Below are 21,110 nucleotides of genomic sequence, written 5' to 3'. Positions count from 1 at the left end.
AGTATCACACTAGTGCATCTTTGGATTGGGCTGTGTTAGAAAGAGAAGCAAATCTATTCATTAACAACGCAAAAAGTTTTCTTCTTTAATAAATTATATATAGACCAAAGATTTGTGTTCAAGTAAATCTCTTTATAATTTAGTATCAGTTAATGTTTGATTTCTATACCTACTTTTATGCACATAGGGCCACATGTAATTTTGTCAGAGAGGGCTGGAAAAATGACTCAGGGGTTAAGAGCACTGGTGGCTCTTGCAGAAGAGCACCCATATGGCAGTTCACAACTGTCTGTAACTCAAGTTCCAGGAGACCCAACATTAGCTCTCTGTGGTCACCAAACACACACACACACACACACACACACACACACACGCACACGCACACGCACACGCACACGCACACGCGCACACACACACTGCACCATACATGTAGGCAAAGCACCTGTACCCGTTAAATAATAAACTTGTCAGGGAAAAGGCGATTGTAACTGGATAAGACCTAAGACACTCTACAGTCGAGCGCTACAAATTCTCTTTACGTTACAGATGACGCAAAATCTCACGAGGAAGAGAGGATAGAAGATTTAGATAGCGCAGCCCAATTCAGTGGCTGCAAACAGAGTTCCAAAGCCACTTAGAATAGTAAAGAAAATCCCAAGGGACGGGAGGGAGGGCAGGGGAATGCAAGGTCACAATGCTACCCTCTATCCCATTGGCCTAACCGGAAATGAGAGAAAGTCAAAGAACAAGCGAGATTCCCTCATGCTCTGAAGAGAAGCCTCCCTTTTGACAGCTAAGCAGAAGGAAGACTAAAATGTGCCCTCACTTTTGCTCTTCTGAGTGCTTGCAAGTTTTAGTCACTGCCACTGCCACCAGAGTTGAAGGTTATTTAGCACTTAGTGTGAATGTATGGAGAAGAGCTGAGATGGGAGGTGGGGAGTGGGAAGAATTCCTAGTACCTACAGTCGGGTAGAGAACATGTCAGTTTCCTCCAAGGCATTTCATACAGCACAACCCTGGAGATTCATCATAACTCCCACACCAAAGAAAAGGCATAAAAATTAAACCAAGCTACCTCCGAGGAATAATTAGAGTGAAAAGTCAATGAGGAGAAAATGGCTCGTAGTCTTCTCATTGATTTCCTATGCACCGAGTCCAACTTGACTGCTGGTTGGGAGTCAGTTGGGCCACTGCTCATTTCTTTCGGAGATGTTGGGTTCGCCCGCCCGCCACAGCCTTTCATGCTGGAGTCCTGCCTGCCTCTGATCACAGCTGTCAGCTGCTGAACAAGTTTGACACCCTGACTCCAGAAACGAGGGAACTCATGCCCCATGCATATGCAGGCCCTTCCTTCATTAAAGTTGATTGACATAACAGATATGCTGCATAGCTGGAGTTTTATAAGAAAAACAAAGGGTGTGTGTAGATTCAAGTGGAAATCTCCTTGATCAGAAAACACTAGGAGAAAGGGAGAGGGGCAAAGAGTCAAGACTTTATATAATCCAACCAGAGTTGCTGCAAACATCTCATTTTTATTACTGCAAAACAGTGTCGTCAACCAGTCGAGGCAATGTACACACACACACACACACACACACACACACACACAAACACACACACTTCAGATTCATTTTTTTTTTACTATTTGATTATTAGTTTTAATTGTAAATATGACACAGTGAAGAATTACTGGGGAAGAATTACAGTGAAGAATTACAAGCACAGAGGCAAGCTCATCGAGGGAGGGTTTGTGGAAATGTCTATGGGGATGGTCTTGATTAATTGATGTGGGAAGACCCAGCCTAAAGGTAGGAGGCATCTTTCCCTGAGCTAAATACTCCAGCCTGGTCTACAAAGTGAGTCCTGGACAGCCAAGGCTACACAGAGAAACCATTCCTTGAAAAAAACAAAAACAAAAAACAAAAAACAAAAAAAAAAGGGGGGGGGGAGGAGAAAGGAAGAAAAAAAGAAAGAAGAAAAAAGTAAAGTAAAAGGACCAGAGGGGGAAAAAAACGAGGCAAGCATAGGCTTTCTCACCCCACCCCACCCCCACCCCGTGCCCCCCACTGAGTTCGGATCTAACTAGACTCTTCAAGCTCCCGCCTTCCACACGACAACGATTGCGACCTGGAATTGTCAGCTAAACTGAACTCTTTTCTCCCCTAAATTGCCCTTTGTCGGGGTGTTTTATCACAGCAACAGAAATGACACTAGACCATCCTGCAACACTTTCTAGGTCAACTCAGCTCTAGTACCAAATACTCAGCGGTAAGTGAAATCAATTGGTTTTATGACATGAGCACCTCCCCGGGTGCTACCATATTCATAGCATATTATCTGCACCTACTTGAGTATCATGTATCTCACGTGGGGGCGGTAGTGTGGCTAGCTGCACTTGTGTGACTCCAGGGACAAGTGATCGCCACATCTCCAGAAAACATGGTAAGGGGGAGAAATCAGACCCACAAGAGACCGCATCCCACCACGACCCCATGGCTTTGAGCTACATCAGGAAGGAACGCCCTTGCCTGGCTTTTGGAACCTTTTGCTGTGCTGCAAAGTAACCTGCCACAGGCAGGGTAAGGCAGAAAAACAGGCTTCAGACACAGCCTGACCGTTGCGCAGGCGCAGCCCACAGCTTTCTGGAAGCCACTTCCTGCCTGGTTTCCTAGCAACGGGGGAAGCGTTGTTGACTGCCACAGAAACTGCAGCTCTGGCTTAAGAGTGGAGCTGTCCCACCGGCGCGATGGTAAATCTGGGTCCATATCCATAGGCACAGCTGTCCCGGGAGGGTCTCACTATTTATTGGGTGGCCGCTGGAAGGGGCACTATTGAGAAACGGGGGTGCTGAGAAGAATCTCAGAGCCAGAAAAGTTTGCAAAGAGCAACAGAGATGGAAGAGAGAGATCCCAAGCTAAGAAAGACTGGAACCTGGGACCGGGAGGGCAGGAGAATGGGAAGGGGATGAGGAGCAAGAAGTAAAGAGGGAAAAAAGAAAAATCAGACGGGAGGGTCTAGGAATGGCGACTCCCCTCCCCCTTCACCTGCACAGAAAAGGAAGGGAAGGGAAGAGAAAAGAAAAAAAAAGTAAAGGGAAAAAGAGTAAAAGAGGCAACGTGTAAGAGAAGAAAGGGAGGGGGATGGGAGAGAAAGAAGCAAACGGGAAAGGGTGGAGAAAAAAGAAGGGGAGAAGGGCAGGGGAGAGGAGAGGAGGAGGTGGGCTGGGGACTCAGGAGATTGCAATAAGGGTCTGGGGGAGTCAGAAGAGAAGCACCTTGGAAGAGAGGGAAAGGTAGAGACAAGCAGAGAACAGAGAGGAGCAATAGAGGAGGAGGGCAGGATGGAGTTGTAGACATTGCCCTAAGATGCTCAGAACTGAGGCAGTCTGTGGATAGTCTGTGCCAGAAATGAGGAGACCAAGAAATGGCAAAGTTTTAGCCATCTTCTCTGCAGAGTTGCTGTCACCACGGAGACCCTTTTGGCTACTGGTAAACCTGGTCTCTTGCAGACGGAGGTGGAGGAAACCCTCAAGAGAATCCAGAGCCACAAAGGGGTCATTGGAACGATGGTGGTCAACGCAGAAGGTAACTCTTCCACAGGCTGGCCAGGCTCGACGTGTGCACCTTAGACTCTGAACTTAAAAGCATGTTTTGTCTGTACCAGCTCTAGCGGTTACTCACCAGACATCTATTGGATATCTACTGTATACCAATCACTTATCTAAGAGCTAGGGCTGCACAGACATTGTCTGCAATGCCCATGTACACCTAAAAACCACCACACAGTGTCTTCGTCAGGAACTCTGGTAATTCACATCCCTTTGAGAGGGCCAGCAATGCTCTCTTTTTGAAGAGAGAGAAAATTAAGTGATTGGTAGTTTGGTTTTGGCTTAATTTATAAAGGCTACAGTACAGAGCTTCAGTCTCCATTTTAAATTAATATTTCCCTTTACCATAGTTAGTTTAAAAACTGTACAATTTTTATTTATTTTAAGAATGATTTTAAACTATTATTTGAAATTTTCATATGCATATATAATGTGCCTTTGTCATATCTCTTCCCCACTGCCCCCTCCAAGTCTTCCCAGGACCTGCCAACACACACACACACATACACACACACACACACACACACACACACACACACACACACACACACAAATCATACACACACACAAATCATTTCATAACATTTCTGGAATAGCCTTTAAAAATAACAGGCAGGAAGGAATAATGCACTGCCAAATATGAAATGTGAATAGTGGCCTAGGACTCACAGTCCCTGAACCATTCACATCTGCATAGTGAGCCCACAAGATGGATCAGTGGGTAAAGGTGCTTGCTGACAAGCCTGGAGACCTGAGTTCTATCCCCAGCATCCATGTGGTAGGAAGAGATAACCCACTCCAACAACTTGTCCCTTGACTTTTGCACATGTACCCAAGCACCCGCCCTCGCCACCCCCATCTCAAATAAGAAGACTATACGTAGCATTTGCTTTGCCTACTCGTTGCTCCATGCCCTGTCACAGTGGCAACCTCTTAAAGGTCCCCGCTTGCCCTATTGTTCATTCAGCCATTTGTAAGAGTGAGAGGTGCCAAAAATCTCCAGAGCATTCTTTGAAATAAGAGTAGCCGCTTCGCATAATTCACAGTGCAAACATAGAATTGGCAGATCCCCAGCTCGGTGTTCTGGCACAACCCATCAGTAAATGCTTTATTATGCAACCACCAGCAAAGGGACAGTTGAAATCCTGCGCTCTTCCCTTGTCATAAAGGATGGAAAATAACCTGAGTTCCTGGAGGCCGTGGCAGTCAGATGAGAAGACTGTCAAGTGCTCAGTTTAGCAGTTAACACTTGATTCCAATTAAAGAATTTCTGAGAACTTTGATTTATTTGGTTGAGTTTACAGAGAAAACATTTATCCTGTTTGATAAAATTAAAAATAATAATAATAACTCTGCCAAATGCATGTAGTGATAGGGACTGTGACTAAGGAATGAGGAAGAAGGGGTCAGGATTGTCTGTACAGGAAGTCCAAAGCTGGGCCGTGTATTGCCAGGAAGTGGTCGGTTCTTGGTGTGGCCCCGGTTAAATGGATTCTGCATCCAAGTATTTGCTCCAGGGTCTCACACCCTGACTCACATGTGCTACCTGTGTGGTTTAGCAGAGCTGACTCGTGAGTTCCCTTTGGCTGTGACAACAAATTCCATACACTCACTGGCTTTAAATAGCAGAAATGGGAGCTGGGGAGATAGATGGCTCAGTTGGTAAAGTTCTTGCCATGCAATCATGAGGACTTGAGTTCAAATCCCCAGCACCCATGTCAAAAAGGTAGATGCTATAGCTGTGCTCTTGGAGTAGTCAAGGAAGAAGAGACAGGGGTTTCCCTGGGGCTCGCTGGCCAGGCAGCCTAAAGAATTTATAAATTCCAAGTTCTCTGAGAGACATCTTTCAGTAAATTTAACATAAAACTGATATAGAAAGACTCCCAATGTCAGCCTCTGACCTACACATGCACACATGTGCACACAAGCACACTTATACACCACATACAAAAACTCAGCAAGAATGTATTTATTATGTCTCTACCTGGAAGGTTGAAATTGAAGCCAGCATGTCACGGGGTCATGGTCATTCTGAGGACTCTGACTGGAGGCTTCCTGATCTCCTGCCAGTTCTCTGATGGTAGTCATATCATTGCTGTCACTGGCTCACAGACATGTTACCCTAGGCTATACCTATGAGGGTCCACCCTAACCCAGCGTGGCTTCATTTTAACCAGTTGCCTCTACCAAGAACGTCTTTCCAAACCAGCTGGTCTTCTCAAGCTTAAAGTTTGGAGACCACTTCCACCCAGTATAAGCACAGTGGTCTGTGGTACCCAGGCCAGTACTTCCAAATGTGCTTCCCTGCAATAGCCTAACATAAAACACCCTTAAGTGCTGAGGGACATCAGATGTCTCAAGAGTACCACACTGATGGGTGATAGAGAAAAGATATGGATCTGGAAAAGATTGTTTATACAGCCTGGTGCATATGTTTACTCCAAGTAAACATGGGGTAGGGCAAGGGCTGGGGGTGTGCCTCAGTTGGCAGGGTGCCTGTCTACCATGCATGAAGCCTTGGCTTCCATTGAATAAATAGGGCATGGTGGAAAAATCCCCATAATCACAGAACTGAGGAGGTGCAAACAGGAAGTCAAGATCATCCTCAGCTACGTGGAGTTTGAGGCCTGCCTAAGCTGTGTGATGCCCTATCGTCAAAAAGAAAAAGAATATATACGTGTGTGTGTGTGTGTGTGTATGTGTGTGTGTGTGTCTGTGTGTCTGTGCATCTGTGCGTGCGTGCGTGCGTGCGTGCATGTGTAGAGTGGGGGAAAGGTTCAGATGTTGGAGTGATTCTCACAGGAAGTGAAAGTTAGAAGCAAAATTTGCTTTCCTGCGCTTCTCAGTGAAAATCTCTCTTGGTTTCTAATTGAAAGCCACAACAAAAATATTATTTTAAATACCATTTGCTTTTCTCTAACATCAACTAGGATAATATTATGTCAGAGTTCAGGGAACTTCTCAAGGGTTGTGGAAACTTGATTTTCACCTGAAGTCAAATCAGCCTTTCCCCAAAAAATATAAGTGAGGGTCTTATTTTTGTGGTGAGATGGTTAATGACCAGAATGTGTCATTATTGACAGTTTAAGTTGTGTGACCTGAGTGTAACAAAACACTCAATCTCAACAGTCTACTCAAATGTAGTTGAGGACATCTTTTACTACAGTTCAGCTTTGAGTCCTTCAGAAGCCTGGGGTAGTTTAGTACTAAAAGCAATTACCCAGGACACTGTTATCACCCTCTTGTTCTCTGCCAGTGATTGTGGCTGATGACTGGTAGACAATGTGTTAACATCATTGTCAGCTTACCTGTGTAGCTAACTAAGTAGGTTTACCATGTTTATCCATTTAGATGGCATCACATGCCAGGCTGCGTAGTGAGCCTTTGCTTTGTTTCCAAGACACAGTCTTCCCATTTAAGACAAGAACGGAGACCTCTGGCTGAGTCGTTGGTTCTGAGTAGTCTAGGTTTCGATGGCAGTGGATTCTTTATTCATTTTAGTTCCCCATTTAGAAGAAACTTCATCTTAACACTGATATGTAAATGTCTACCTCCCAAGTACTCAAAGCTGTCATATGTTCTTTTATGCATATGTCCCATTTCTATAGGCTTTTGACTTTAAATATTCTTGACACATGCAACAATTCATCATTTGAATATCATTAGGTTTTTATCAGCCATCTCGCCGATTCCTTTTCTTCTGAAATACAATCTACCCACCAAAGCAAAAATGCGCACTTGGCAGATGGCAGACTGCAATAATGATTCGAGGCTTTCTGAGATCCTGAGATCACAGGCAGTTGGTCATATTCTAGAAGGATACCATAAATTCAACAACACCAATTATTTTAAATGTTTGTATGTTTTGTTCAGGGAGCCCTGTTCTGGAAATGACTGCTACCCAACAAACCAATGTGCAATGACAGGCTACAGAACCTTGTTGATAGAAGCCATAGGCTGAGAACAACCTAATTGCCCATCAGGAGGATGTGTAGGTTACATGACTACAAAGCAGACCTTCAACTACCTGTTAGACCACTTAGCCTTAAGTGTTCTGAATGAAACAATTTCTCAAAGGTACGAGATGAAAATATTAGGGGCTATTAAAATAGAGACTAAACACACAAATATATATCCTTGAAGAAAGATGGAGAACCACTTGTCGTTATATGAAAGAGTGGAGGACAAGGCAATAGTCAGGATTTCCTGCTTACAGTGTATACAGTTAGATACGGGTATACACTTACATATGGAAGAAAAATAGGGAGTGAGGCTGCGGATTGCCCAATGGGCAGAGTGCTTACCTTGCAAGCATGAGACCATGGATTCCAGTTCCCAGCACCACAAAAGGAAAGAGGGAGGGAGAAAAAGAAAGAGGGGAAGAAAAGAAAGGGAGGGAGGAAAGAAGAAGGAAGGAAGGAAGGACAAGTGGAAGGCAGAGGGGGGAGGGATTAAACATAGATTATAGCAATCGAATAATAATTCAAAGTGATTTTCAATCCTTTTAGAGTATTCCTGAGTGGATATGTAAGAAACGAGGACCTACTATTGTAGGAACGACTGAAGGAAGGAAGGATGGAAGGATGGAAGGAAGGAAGGAAGGAAGGAAGGAAGGAAGGAAGGAAGGAATTGAGACAGCAGATGGCTCAGTTTGATCCCCATTCGTTGTGGTGGTACTGACTTATAATGCCAGCACTGGAGAGGTGTTGACAGAAGGACTTATGGGTTTGGTGGCCAGCTGATACAGGCTAACTGATGAGCTACAGGCTAGTGAGAGACTCACTCCCCCACAGAAGATGTACAGTATCTCTGAGGATGACACCCATGGTTGGTCTATGGCCTCTCCATGAACATGAACACACACGTGCACACGCATGTGTGCGCACGCACACAAAGCAAGTGACTGAACTTTATGCTGAGTTCTAAATTTATTTTTGGCTTTGTTTTTAGGAAAGAGCTGGCCTCAAACTCATAACCCTCCTTCTGTCTGAGCCTCTACAGGCATTCACCACCATACCCAGCCCAAATATTACCTTCTAATAAATTAATTTTAACTGCTACAAAGCAAGAGCTCACTAAATACTCCTTGATTGGTTGTTTTGCCTTGTCGGTTGGTTAGTTGGTCAGTCTGGGGAGCTGGGGACAGAACCCAGGGCCTTGCATTTGCTAGGGAAGCACTTTGCCGCCGACCTAAATCCCCAACCCTGACCTCGTCTTCTTTCAGGAACGAGAACATCCTATTTCCATAGTTGTGTATGTGTTATTCAGAAAGATGGGCTCTTTTATTTATTGATCTGGATTATGAACAGACAACTGCCTAAGCTTTATAGTCTCATCATCTATGCTTTGAATAATTTATTCAGGTTCTATTTTTTTATCCCGACACTGAGCCATTCAGACTTAAGTGGTTGTCAGTGCTTAAGATAGAAAACCAAACTGTTCATCTCTAGAACCAAGTGCCTGCTACACCATGGCCTCCCACTGGCTACAGATGAGTGCTTGGTGACTTCTTGGCTTCGAGAGATAACAGACTTTCCTTCGGGGAAAGTGGCCAGGAACTAATATTACAGAAACCAGTGGTTTTGTGTGAAGCCTCATCTACAGCTTAGGTCACCCTATGAACGCCAGAAACCCTTTTGTTACTCTTAAGGAGAAGGTGCTCATCACAGAAGGAAATTCAGTCATTTCAAAGTCAAAACTGACAGATCCCAGAGGTTCAGGAAGACGTGATTAGATTCTATGATAGTAATCCTTTAACTTTGAAAAAATGCTCTTTTGGTATTAGTTTCTGCAGTGGTGCTTTCTGAAGGAACCCTAAGCAATACTTTGGACTTTTGTTGACTATCCTAAATACAGATGCTTATAAAAGCTGACAATGATCCCAGACAGACCCTTGTCATGTGTCCCCCTAAAGTGAAGGCACACTTCAAAATTACCTTGCTAGAGTTTCCTCCTGTCAGGTGCTCTCAATGTAAAAGTCATCTCTGATCAGATATAGTGTGTATGAGGCACCTAACTTGGTGCCTGCTGCATAGTAGACACTGGGTGCTGGGTAGCCCAATCGGGCGCAAATGGCTTTGAACTAACTCGACTCAGACTTGGATAAAAAAAAGTCTGGCTAGACTTTTTAAATTAAATCAATAGATTTAATCTGTTTTAATCTCGTATAATACAACAGCAGAGTGAACTAGAGACCAAATTTAATAATGCTTAAATAGAAAATAAGCACAAACCAGGGACACCCATCCAGAAAAGTCATATTTGCTTTTGTTACCATGTCTTTCTGACATAAAATTTAAGGTCTGCAAAAACACTTGTGGGAAGTTAAAAATTTGGGATGGCCCCTGCTGAATACAGCCCCAGGCGTAGGTGGTGCTGTCTCTTTTTGCCTCTTGTTTCAGGGAAGCAGACAAATTCCACATTATAGACCTCACATCTCATAAGTGGGGTGCCTCGAGAATGCAGTCTTATATACGTATATATGAACATATACATAATGATTAGGAGTAAAATAATCAATTAACAGCTTCCAGATGATTCATGCACAAAATATTCACCATTTTAAAAAATGTAAAATACCAAACGGCCAAATAATAAATCAATCCTATTATAGCAAATCCATAAAACAGAAGCTTGCAGAGATGAACAGCAGTGGCAGCAGCATAATTAGCCACAGTGATGATAATGCCACAGTAACATCTGTAAACATCATTTGACTCAACTATATTTAAAACTCTGCATAGAGACAAAAAGATGATAAAAACAAATAATCACCTAAAATCAATGCCAGCTAGTAATGGCCACCATCCGTTTTTCTGCTGCTTGCAAGGATCAGTAACTCCCAGTAGTTTTTTTGGTTTTTTTGTTTTGTTTTGTTTTGTTTTGTTTTTACAGTGTACATATCACTCTTAGAATCAGGCGCGAAATAACCCCCAAATTAAATCTCTCCTCAGGCATTCCAATCCGAACAACCCTGGACAACTCCACGACAGTTCAATATGCGGGTCTTCTCCACCAGCTGACCATGAAGGCCAAGAGCACGGTCAGGGACATTGACCCCCAGAACGACCTCACTTTCCTTAGGATCAGATCGAAGAAACATGAAATCATGGTAGCCCCAGGTAACTGGACATGTTGCTTCATACTTTTCTACTTTATTGGTTAAAAGCCTTGGCTTTTAGACTGGGAAATGATTGCGTCTTGGCAGGGTACACATCTTAACATGTAATGTGAAGCATGTAGCTCTGATTACAAAAACATAGGTGTTTGATTCTGAAGGGCCACACTCAAAAGTTACATGACATTAGAAAATATTTTGGCCTTTGAGCAAGCTGGATTTTTACCCACTTATACTTACAGAAAACATAGCACATGGATTTTCTGAATGACCCCTCCTGGGAATAAAGTAAGAGGTGTATCCAAGGCCATTTGTGTGTTATCTCCATGTGCCCTGTGACATGAGTGTAACCAGCTGGTCTCCTGGAAGACATGGCTGGAGGCTCACTCTCATGAAAGAATTGTGTACGTGGCATTTCTGAATAATTGTGTTCTAGCCAAAAAAACCTGGCACATTATCACCCCCAGACAGTTTTATCTGCTGCTGCACGTAAATACCACTTGTAGGATATTTATTAAGATTTTCCATACCCTGGGACAACAGACAGATGAAATCATAAATGCTGTCCAAGGCTGTGCGCTTTCAACTTTTCCTGTGCTCCATGCTAGCCCTGGTGTGCAGCCATTGTCGGCACAATGTCCATATTGTATTTGCAAGGCAAAGGCAAGCTAGTGAAAATGTTGGTGGATCAGATGTGAGCGAGTTAACTTTATCTGTGTTTATCCCTAGATAAAGAATATCTTCTGATTGTGATTCAGAACCCATGTGAGTAAACCTGCCATGGCCACCTCCATCTTCACGACGAAGCCTGGGAACCCTTCACTCCTCTAGTCCATGAAAGTGTACCCTAATTGAGTTCAGAAACACACTCTCCTATTTTGAGAACAAAACTGCTCTATATGTCTCCGTTAATCCCTTTTGACTGCTTTGTGGTCTTGTACTTTTGCTGTATAATAAACAAATTCTGCCATATATGTCCTTGTTTTTAAAGAGCGCGTGCACACAGACACACTCACACACACTTAAAAACAACAACAAAACCCAGAGAGTCCATGAAGGTGGTGGAGGCATTGCAGCTGAGGGGGGCCAAAACAGGAAGCTGAGCTCTCATTTTTCAACCACGCCCAGAAAGCAGCGAGAGTGAGCTGAGAGTAAAATGAGACTAGAAACCCCTCAAGCCAGTGACACACTTTCTCCATCAAGGCTCCACACCCTAAAGGTTCCAATGCCTCTCCAAACAGCACCCCCAGCAGGGTGCTGTTCAAATACATGGGCCTGTGTGTGTGTGGGGGGGGCACTTTTCTCATTCAAAACACTACACTTACAGTCATCCCTTTAGTCTAGAGACTGCTGTCCCCAAAGCCACAGCTCTAATTTTGCCTGTTTCCGTGGCAAGCCACGAATTCTCAGTGGAGTGCTGAAATTGCTGCAGAGAAGTGAGGAGTCCCCATGTCCACAGCATCTGGTGTGCTCCGGCGTTGAAAAGGACAGGGAGAACCAGAGTGGTTCTCAAGTGAGGTCATCACTGCAGCACAATAATTCTGTCCCTCACAAAATCCCTAGGGCTGCTGCCTCTGTGATACCTGGCTAAGGGGACTCAGAGTGGGGGGTTGGGCAAAGTTCTACAAACAACTTTGCCAAACACACAAAAGAGAATTTGTCCTTACTCAATATTTAAAGCATTCATAAAATGTAATAAATGCAACAGGTTCCTGTGCACCCCCAAACCCACACTGAGGAAATGGTTACATTTTCCTAAGTGTGTTCTATCCCCTCTCTTTCTGGTAAGCTTTTAATTTTGGGGGGACTGAAGGTTTATGTGTGATAGTAAAAAGCAGCGATGATGGGAACTCCTTCCTCCAGTTTCTCCCCCATGGCAACATCTTCCAGAACTCTAAGACAAACGAGTGAACACAACCAGGAAGCTGGTATGATTTAATCAAGAAAGAAAACATTTCCGTCCTTGTCTTGATTCCTTGTCTTCTGTGCCCTGTGTCTTCTCAGCCCCTGATCCATGATAGTACAAATCTGACCCCCGCTTGTAGAATTTTATCCTATCAAGAAAATAGGACAATACTGCAGGCAAGCTTTCAGAATCAACTTTTCACTCAGCACAATTCTTTTGAGATTTATGCAAAAAAAAAAAACAAACATTACAAGGCAGACCTATAGATATAGCCTCTTGACAGGCGTCCCAGTATTACATCGTCAGGGGCCCACAGGCACTTGTCTATGTTCCTGACATCCTTTGAAAGCAAGCTAAGTGTGGGTGGAGGGTGGTGCCTAGTAGGTTTGTAAGCTCACCCACTCCCATGCCCCTACTTGCATCCTGGGAGGCAAATGTGGCCAATACAAGTTGATGGAAGCACATGCAGAAAGGAGGGCTGAGGTAGACCCTAAAGCTGAATAGGCTTAGCCTCCAAGTGATCGTAAGAAAAGAGACAGATCCAAATGGACCATACCCAGTGCCACAGTAGCAGTGGACTCTGCATCCTGATAGCTGAGTTCATGCAATGATGCCTGAGCCTACAGCATAACTCAGCACCCCAGCACTCCCGAGAGGGCAGCCTGCCCATGAATGTTTTTAAATGCTCTCCAAGGAACAAATGGAGCCTCAGGCTGAGACCCACTCCACAGATTCTTCCCACTCTGGTCTTCTTATTTGTGATCAGCACAAGCCTCAGAGCTTCCTGTGTAAAACAGGATGACCAGAAAACTCTACTGGTGTGTTCCTGGGAATCAGCTGAGCCAGGGCAGATGAAGCAAGAACTGGGCAAATGCAGGTTTCTTGGCTGCTTCTCAACAGGGTCCCTCAGTGGAGTAACTGGGAGGAATGGCCAAGACACAGAAGCAAGCTCCAGTGGCTGCCCTGGGGCCCTCACATCTCACACAGGCCAGCACAGTTACACTTGGAAGATTAGCTCTGCCTTGAGAGAGGAGACAGAGAGCCTGTGGTACATCAGGTAGTCAGCCCTGGGATGAGCACTCATAGTAAAAAGGAATTGTCAGGTCTGATGGAGAAGCCATTATCTCATACTCTCCCCCACCGTGTGTGTGTGTGTGTGTGTGTGTGTGTGTGTGTGTGTGTGTGTGTGTGTTTGCAGAGACCAGAGGAAGAAGATTGTTCTAGCACTCTCCACATTAGTCCCTTGAGACAGGGTCTCTCTTTCATTCCAGAGCTAGGTTGTGGTCCAGCAAATCCCAGACATCCTCTTTACCCCAATCAGCATACCACAGTGCTGAGGTTATAGATGTACGGAGCTATACCCAGCACTTTACATGTGTGAACAGGATTCAAACTCAGGTCCTCAGGCTTGTGCTACAAAGGCTCTTACTGATTCAACTCCTCAGACACACACATCCTAGTTTGAGGCAGTTGATAATCAGCAGAGATCCTTATCATGGACAAAGAGTTTTCCCCTCTTCCTTCATCCCAGTGAAGTCTAGGTACCATCATCAAACAGTACTTATCCATTCCTGGCCAGCTTCAGCAACTATCTTCTGATAATCCGGCATAAACGAGATCTCATTATAATCCAAAAAGCAACCAAATGCATGAATGTGGAAGGTGGTCCTTTTCAGACCTGAGGAAGAATAGAGAGCTCACATACCCAAGCTGTTAGTTCCTCAGGTAAGGATTTCACCTGAGCTACATCCGGGTGTCCATAAGACATCAGGCTTGAGATCAATGTGGTCTGGATGTGCCTGTGGAACTAGCACAAATGCCCTTTATTAGGGGGCTCACGTGAGATCTCCCCCACACCCTCCAAAATTGTTTTCAGAAGGTATAGAACCACATGTCATTTTAAAATATACCAGGAACAACATTCCAGTCCCAAATCTGTCCTCTCTCCTTAGTTTCCCAGCCCAGCCAGGGCTCATGAGCAGATGCATGGCTAAGCAGTAAAGCCACTTCCTTCTGCTGGGCCAAAATTTCAAGCCCCATTTGAGACAGAGTGGTGTGAAATCTCTGGCAAGTGCAGATGGCACCACTGCAAATGCCAGGGCTCCCTCTGGGCTCCTCTGAGAGGAAGATCCCTCTATCCCACAGGGGAGGGAGCTGCAGAAGCCTTCCTAGATTTGCACCCCAGCCAACCCTGACCCTGTTGGGGCAGAGACTGCCCCAGTGAAAGGCAGAACCTACCAGAGCCCATGGCAACTGGAGTGGGTGTGGCCTTGTGGAATGTGTCCCATGTCTCTGTTCCAGCTCATGGACCCCCATTCCCTCTTGGATTCACGGGAGCATAGGTAATGAGCTATATTTCAAAGATCACTGCACAAAAAGACTAATGATCCGGAACTCATCCTCCAAAGCCTTAGTGGATTTTCTGCTCCCCCTGAGAAATGCATGCCTGGACTCCTGCTGTGCCTCTTTTTAATCCAGCTAGCTGTGAATTTTACCTGAACAACAAGAGAGCTGTTTACAGGGCCTCTGGAGAGAACAGATCCCAACCATAAATATTAATAATAATAGACCTCAAAGTCAAGCTGAACAAACCAGCTGAGAACACATTCACACATCTTTAGCACCATGCACTTCCCATCTTGATCTCTAAAGAGCAGAACCATTCCATTGGAGGCGTTTGGAGATCTGTCCAGAGTGCTAACATGAGACTGCCTATCTTCTTCTAAAGCCAAAATTACCATAGGATGTGCATGTGCATATGAGTGCAAGTGACTGTGGTGGCCAGCAGAGGGCATCTGATCCCCTATAGCTGGAGTGACAGTAGCTGGTTGTGAGCTTCTATCTGTAGGTACTGGAAACCAAACTTGGGTCCCCTGCTAAAGCACTGTGAACTCTTAAACCCTGAACTATCTCTCCATCCCCTTTTCTTGGCTTTAAAAAATTATAATTATCCCCATTAATTGCATAATTGTAATATGAAAATAATAACTGTAATATGGAACCTTCTCCCTGAGAAGACAAAGACAAATTCTTGCCTCCCCCAGATAAAGCAACATTCACAGAGCAGAAAGTGATTCTACCAAAGTCCAACATGGGAAACCAAAGAGTTTATAGGGGTTAGTTACAGAGCAGGGTGAGGGGTTACATAAAGAGCAGGGGTGCAATGTTACTTAATAGGAGCATTGGTGGACTCGAAATCAGCCACATCACCAGAAAGTATCACCCAAGTATGGATGGCAACCTTTTCATAGCTGCATAGATCAACTCCCCCCCTCCCCCCGCCCTCATCTAGCCTTCTACGCTCTGTGTCTAGCACTGCCTGAGAACATGAGACCATGTACAGCTTGGGAAGAATAGCACACAGTTGGCAGGAAAGCACAAAGGGAGCGGGTGTCATCTCTGGGGAGGGTCAGATGACACTCCCAGACACCCCTATCTATGAAGGACCTTCAACAGTCAACAGGTATGCCTTGGGGTGTCTGAACAGTACTCACTGAATCTCTGGCGGACATGGTAGCAGCTGTTATGCTCGGAGGACAGTACTGTACAGACATCCACACCGAATCATCTGTGCACTCTGAGGAAAGAGGATGAAGCCTTCTCACTTCCTGTTGGCTTCAGACCTAGGGAAGGCCCCAGCCCTCATGTCCTTTCACTATACATGCCTCAGGGGTGTCTTGATAGATGTTCTGAGTCCTGAACACGGGCCACATGCAGAAGTTTAACATCCTCTTTCTTTGGTCACCTTTACAACAGGACACAAAAGCAGAGTTGAAACAGTATGGAATCTAAGTCTTCTATTACTTACCAGAAAAAAAAAAACAATACTTCCTTTCATCCCAGTTTCTTGTCTACAAAGAAAAGAATGTCCACCCACAGTGGCCTTGAACTCTGATATGGTATAGATGCCAATTATTAACATGAAGAATGTACACCCACAGTGGTCCTGATTTCTGATATAGTATAGATGTCTATTTGCTGTTATTATATTCTTTTTATTAATCCATTAAAACATGTTTACCATAATAAAACATATACTATAATTCACTGTAGCCTCTCCATTCCTCTTTAGCCATATACGTGAATAAAGATTCTAAAGCCTTTAAGTACATGATTTTTTTTACACCTCCATGGCTTGTGGTTTAATATGCATTTCCATATACTTACCTAGGACTTATACTGATTTTTAAAAATAATCTAAATGCAGTTTCTTACATATGATTAAGAGTACAGATCCTGCCCAGATGAAGCCAATGAAAGGATGGATGTATTCCTGATTATTTAATTTGGAGGCGTCAGAGAGGAAGTCTTCCTTGTGACTGAGACAACACATGAGCAGGTGTTGGGGGCAGCCATATCCCTACAAGGTGCAGCAGAAGCGTTGGCTCTCAGGAGGAAAGAACAGAGAGGGAACTAGAAAGGGGTCTTCCCTATTTTCTAGCTTCTCAGATGCTCTTGACACTTTGATGTTATGTGATGGCCCTAAAGCTTTATGCAAGAAATTCTCCCCAGGTGGGGTACATTTCTAGAGCAGATTCTGTGACCTGAATCCAGAAGAACCTTAATGAACACACCTGTGCCCTATCTGGGTCACCTCCAGTTGCCTCATTCAGACACAGCCAAGGAAGCAGAGCGAGCTTAGTGGCTCCCCAGGATGTGTGCGTTCATCAGAGACCCTGGGTAAAAGGAGTGTGGTCATCTTCTCCTTTGTTCCAGAACATGCCCTGTGCTTTGCTAGACATGAGTGGTGTGCCGATGAACCCCCAAGTGGCACACCTCTAGGGACAGGGAGGGACTGATATGTGGCTCTCACTGGGAAACAGGCTTTGTTATTTTTAATTATGAAGTAACCTCTGCCTCCATCATTGACTAGAAAGACTGAGCATAGAGAAGGCAGCCATGTGCCCAGCTGTTTCTTGAACACAAAGAAAAGAAGGCTGAATCATCCAATATCCCTTTGGCTTTGCACTTCTAGAAACATACTCCCCCCCCCCTTCAGTATATACAACTGCACTGCATGCTCCCTAGATGCCACAGACTCTGAACAATGTTGGCAGATAGAGACACCATTTGCAAGTATTTGACCAAAACATGGCAGGCCATTTTCAAAAGCATCTGGAGTGATGGAGAGCCACATGAACAACAGCTAGAGAAACATAAGGCAAACTCTCTTGGCCTCCTCCTGCCCCCTGGCAACCCACTGGGCAATATGGTGCAGAAGAAAAGATACAGTTGGGTAGCCAAAGAGGTCTACCTTTGTCTCCCAGCCTTGTCGTCGATAATAAAAATGAGATTTAAAAACAGAAAGGAGAGAAACAACACCTGACATTAGTTGACCATCTAGCATGGGGCAGCCATGTTGGATTCTTACAACAGTCCCGTTATACAGATGAGAACAGGGTTTAGAAAAGCACAGAAGACAGCTGAGCCTTTTCACATCAGAGGAGCCATCCAAACTCTGCTACATGACTCTTTTACCTCCCCTACTTACCCTTACCTCACTCATTCACCAGACAACACTGTTGTATTGTCATCATTACTAGCACCTGGAGAACCAGCCAATCGGTGGGGTGTGAGTTATCACCATAAATAATGAGACCAGTGTCACCGTTTTTTTTTTATATCTGACAATATTATGCAAGGCTTGTGCTATTGGGTAGTTTACTCTTGATCTTTTCACCAAGGCCTCTCAAGTCCTAGCAATCAACACCCCACATGGCCAACAAGATGTCAGCCAGCATTCCACCTGTGCTGCTTCTCACTCTAACAACACCTGAAAAGAAGACCTGGCAGAGGAAGCTCTTAGGGTCATGAAGGGTCAATGTCTCATTCCCACCTCATTGTAGATGCACACTGATCCCCAGGTCACAGGGGCGGTTGGAATGGGATCCGCTAAGTTAATGAGCACCCTTGAAGCCAGCCTTCTGAGCTAGATCCTTTAAGCACACATAAGACAGGATTCTGACCCCTTGAACTTACAGTGATCCACCCATTGCAAAATGTATGAGAGCTGCACTGACTCCCACAGGCCTCCCTTCTGCAGTTCCCTGGGGCCTCCTGACCAATGCCAGGTGAATGAAAGGCCCAGCTCTTCACAAGAGGCTCTGATATTCTCAGCTGCACCACACGCAGAGGATGCATTCAAGGCCTGTATCAGCACATGCAGACCTCTAGGGAATGGACTGGTGCCAGCATCATCGCTTTATAACGCCCCTAATAGCAGCGCCATCCGCCAGGCCCTTTATGCAGTGTGAACTTTAAATCGTTGGCCAACCCTGAATCCTTTGCTTGAGGATGTCATCATCGCTCAAGGGGGTGGGGGTGGGGGTGGGGGTGGGGGTGGGGGAAAGCTGGCTGTCTAGTGTCTCCAGGAAGAAAATGAATAGTAATAAGCACTAGCAAGGGCAGGCGTGTGGGAGAGGAGATGTTATCAAAAAATGTTTACCTGCTCCTGCCAAGCCCGGCAATTTCCGGGAAAGGCAAACAGAGATTATTAGCCATTTATGAAATCTTGAGTTAATAAAAAAAAAAAAAAAAAAAAAGAACTGGGTCTGGCTGAGGATTCAAATGCAAAAAGAGGAAGGCTTCGTGATCAGGGGACAGTGACCCACGTGGCCCCACATCCTGCAAGCATGTAACCAGAAGTTACTGTATGCCAGACACAGTCTGAAGCCAGGAGCAGAGACAGGTGACTTCGCCCCGCCCCCCCACAAAGAGCTCCTGGTGTGACAGTAGGGATAGGCGTGCAGCGACCTACATTCCCAAAGCAGTGAAGTGACAGCAGCAGAGGATGCTGGGGAGTTGGGGGCGGGGAGGGTGGGGGCACATGCATGGCTGGCAGGCTCACCCTGCGCATGTGTTAAAGACGGTCTCATGCAGCAGACAGCAGACACACCAGAGCTGGGTGAATCATGGCAGTTAAGTGTGGGACACGAAGAGCAATTGCCTCAGAAGAAGTTGCAAAGCTCGGCCAGCGCTGGCTTGAAAGGTAGCAACACTTGCTGGCAGGGAACCTCAATTGAGCATCCAGAGGGCTACTCCAAGAGGCATGATGGGGTCCCACCTCATCCCATCAGCCTCTTATGACTTTTGGCACCCCAGGTTTACGCCCAGTGATCCTTAAGAGGGGGCCCATGGAATCCCAGGACCAGCCAGGCAGGTTTAGGGTGCCACTGAGCTGAGCAGGACCCAGTACGAGACTCCAGAACTGTGATAGGACAGCCTCAAGAATCTTCCATTGTCACAGTCAAGTTGGACGGCTTTATTCTTCCTTCGGAAGTATCTGAGGTACCTCAGTCGGTAGGGGTGTAGTCAGGGGTGTCGGCGCTGATAAGCAAGCAAGATTCTATCTTCTGCCTGCTGGCTACACTGGGCCATAGCCTGGGCCTCTCATGGCTATGACACACAAGGTCATATATGGGCATATACTCCTATATACACACTTGTGTTCATGTGGGCTCATGTGCACATGTGTGTGCATGCGCGCACATGCGCACATAAAAGAAAGATTTTAAACTGCAGACCTCACCAGGCCTGCTCTATTACCGAGTCAGAATCCACAGTTTCCAGTGAAGTTAGAAACGCAATTCCCAGTAAGGCTGTTTCTCCTCATCAGGTACCCTGGAGCAGGAGGCTGATGACAAGGTGAGCCGGCACCCTGTTCAGCTTTTGTCAACTTGACACAAACTAGAGTCATTTGGGGATGGGGAACCTTGAGAAGATAACCTGCGTCAGCGTGGCCTGCACACAAGTCTGCGGGGGCATTCTGATGACTACTGACTGAAGCAGGATAGCATGGCCTACTGACCAGGCGGTCCTAAAAAGTAAGCTGAGTGCTGGGTGGGGGTGGAGCGCGCCTTTAATCAAATGCAGGTGGATCTCTGTGAGTTCAAGGCCATCCTGGTCTACAAAGAGAGCCCAAGATAGCCAAGGCTATACAGAGAAACCCTGTCTCCAAAATGAAGGGTGGGGGTGGAGGGAGTAAGCTGAGCAAGTCATACAGGTAGAGCTAGTGATCAGTGGTCTCTGCTTCAATTCGTTTATTACACCAGGGCCCTGACTTCCCTCAGCAGTGGATTGTGAGGTATAAGAAGAAACAAACCCTTCCTCCCCAGGTGTTTCTGGTCAGCGCTTTATCACAGCTGTAGACCTCAAACCTGCTCAGCCCTGCAGCTCTGCTTTTCTTCTTCTTATGAATTCTTTCTATCAACAAACCTAGAAGAACAGAGCTCTAGGTGTGGTGCCACACACCTGCCATCCCAGCACTCAGCAGACAGAGGTAGGTGAATCTCTGTAAAAACTCAAGACCAGCCTGGTATACATATAGTGAGTTCCAGGCAAAGCAGGGAGACACGGTGAAGCCGTGTCTCAAAAACAAACAAATATAAAAGAGAGAGAATGAAAGAATATAAATATAAGTGTGTGCTAAACTCACCCAGAGCCTTCTGATCCATATCTGCCAGCCAAGTTTGTGCTGCCAC

General features: G+C 45.4%; 1 protein-coding gene and 1 long non-coding RNA gene across 2 annotated transcripts in view; both read left to right on the top strand.

The window, feature by feature from the left end:
• The window catches only part of LOC311583382, a 491,748-nt gene that overhangs the window by 92,440 nt on the left and 378,198 nt on the right, over positions 1-21,110 (top strand). The gene's annotated exons all lie outside the window — the stretch shown is intronic.
• On the top strand, positions 2,649-11,688 carry DYNLRB2 (dynein light chain roadblock-type 2). The gene is made up of 4 exons (XM_084755793.1): positions 2,649-2,749; positions 3,509-3,584; positions 10,561-10,728; positions 11,454-11,688. Exons 1-4 carry the CDS (start codon positions 2,747-2,749, stop codon positions 11,495-11,497), a joined length of 291 nt encoding a protein of 96 aa, XP_084611919.1. The 5' UTR covers positions 2,649-2,746; the 3' UTR covers positions 11,498-11,688.

Source organism: Acomys minous, assembly GCF_964271855.1.
Source record: "Acomys minous genome assembly, chromosome: 14".
NCBI classification, from domain to species: Eukaryota; Metazoa; Chordata; class Mammalia; order Rodentia; family Muridae; genus Acomys; species Acomys minous.
The sequence above is the reverse complement of the archived record's forward strand: the minus strand, read 5'-3'. Positions and strand labels throughout refer to the sequence as shown.

Bases quoted from the DNA above. Each gene is read 5' to 3' on its own strand.
- DYNLRB2 (XM_084755793.1), top strand. The intron at 3,585-10,560 runs GTAACTCTTCCA...ATCTCTCCTCAG, and splicing joins GATGGTGGTCAACGCAGAAG to GCATTCCAATCCGAACAACC. The intron at 10,729-11,453 runs GTAACTGGACAT...GTTTATCCCTAG, and splicing joins TGAAATCATGGTAGCCCCAG to ATAAAGAATATCTTCTGATT.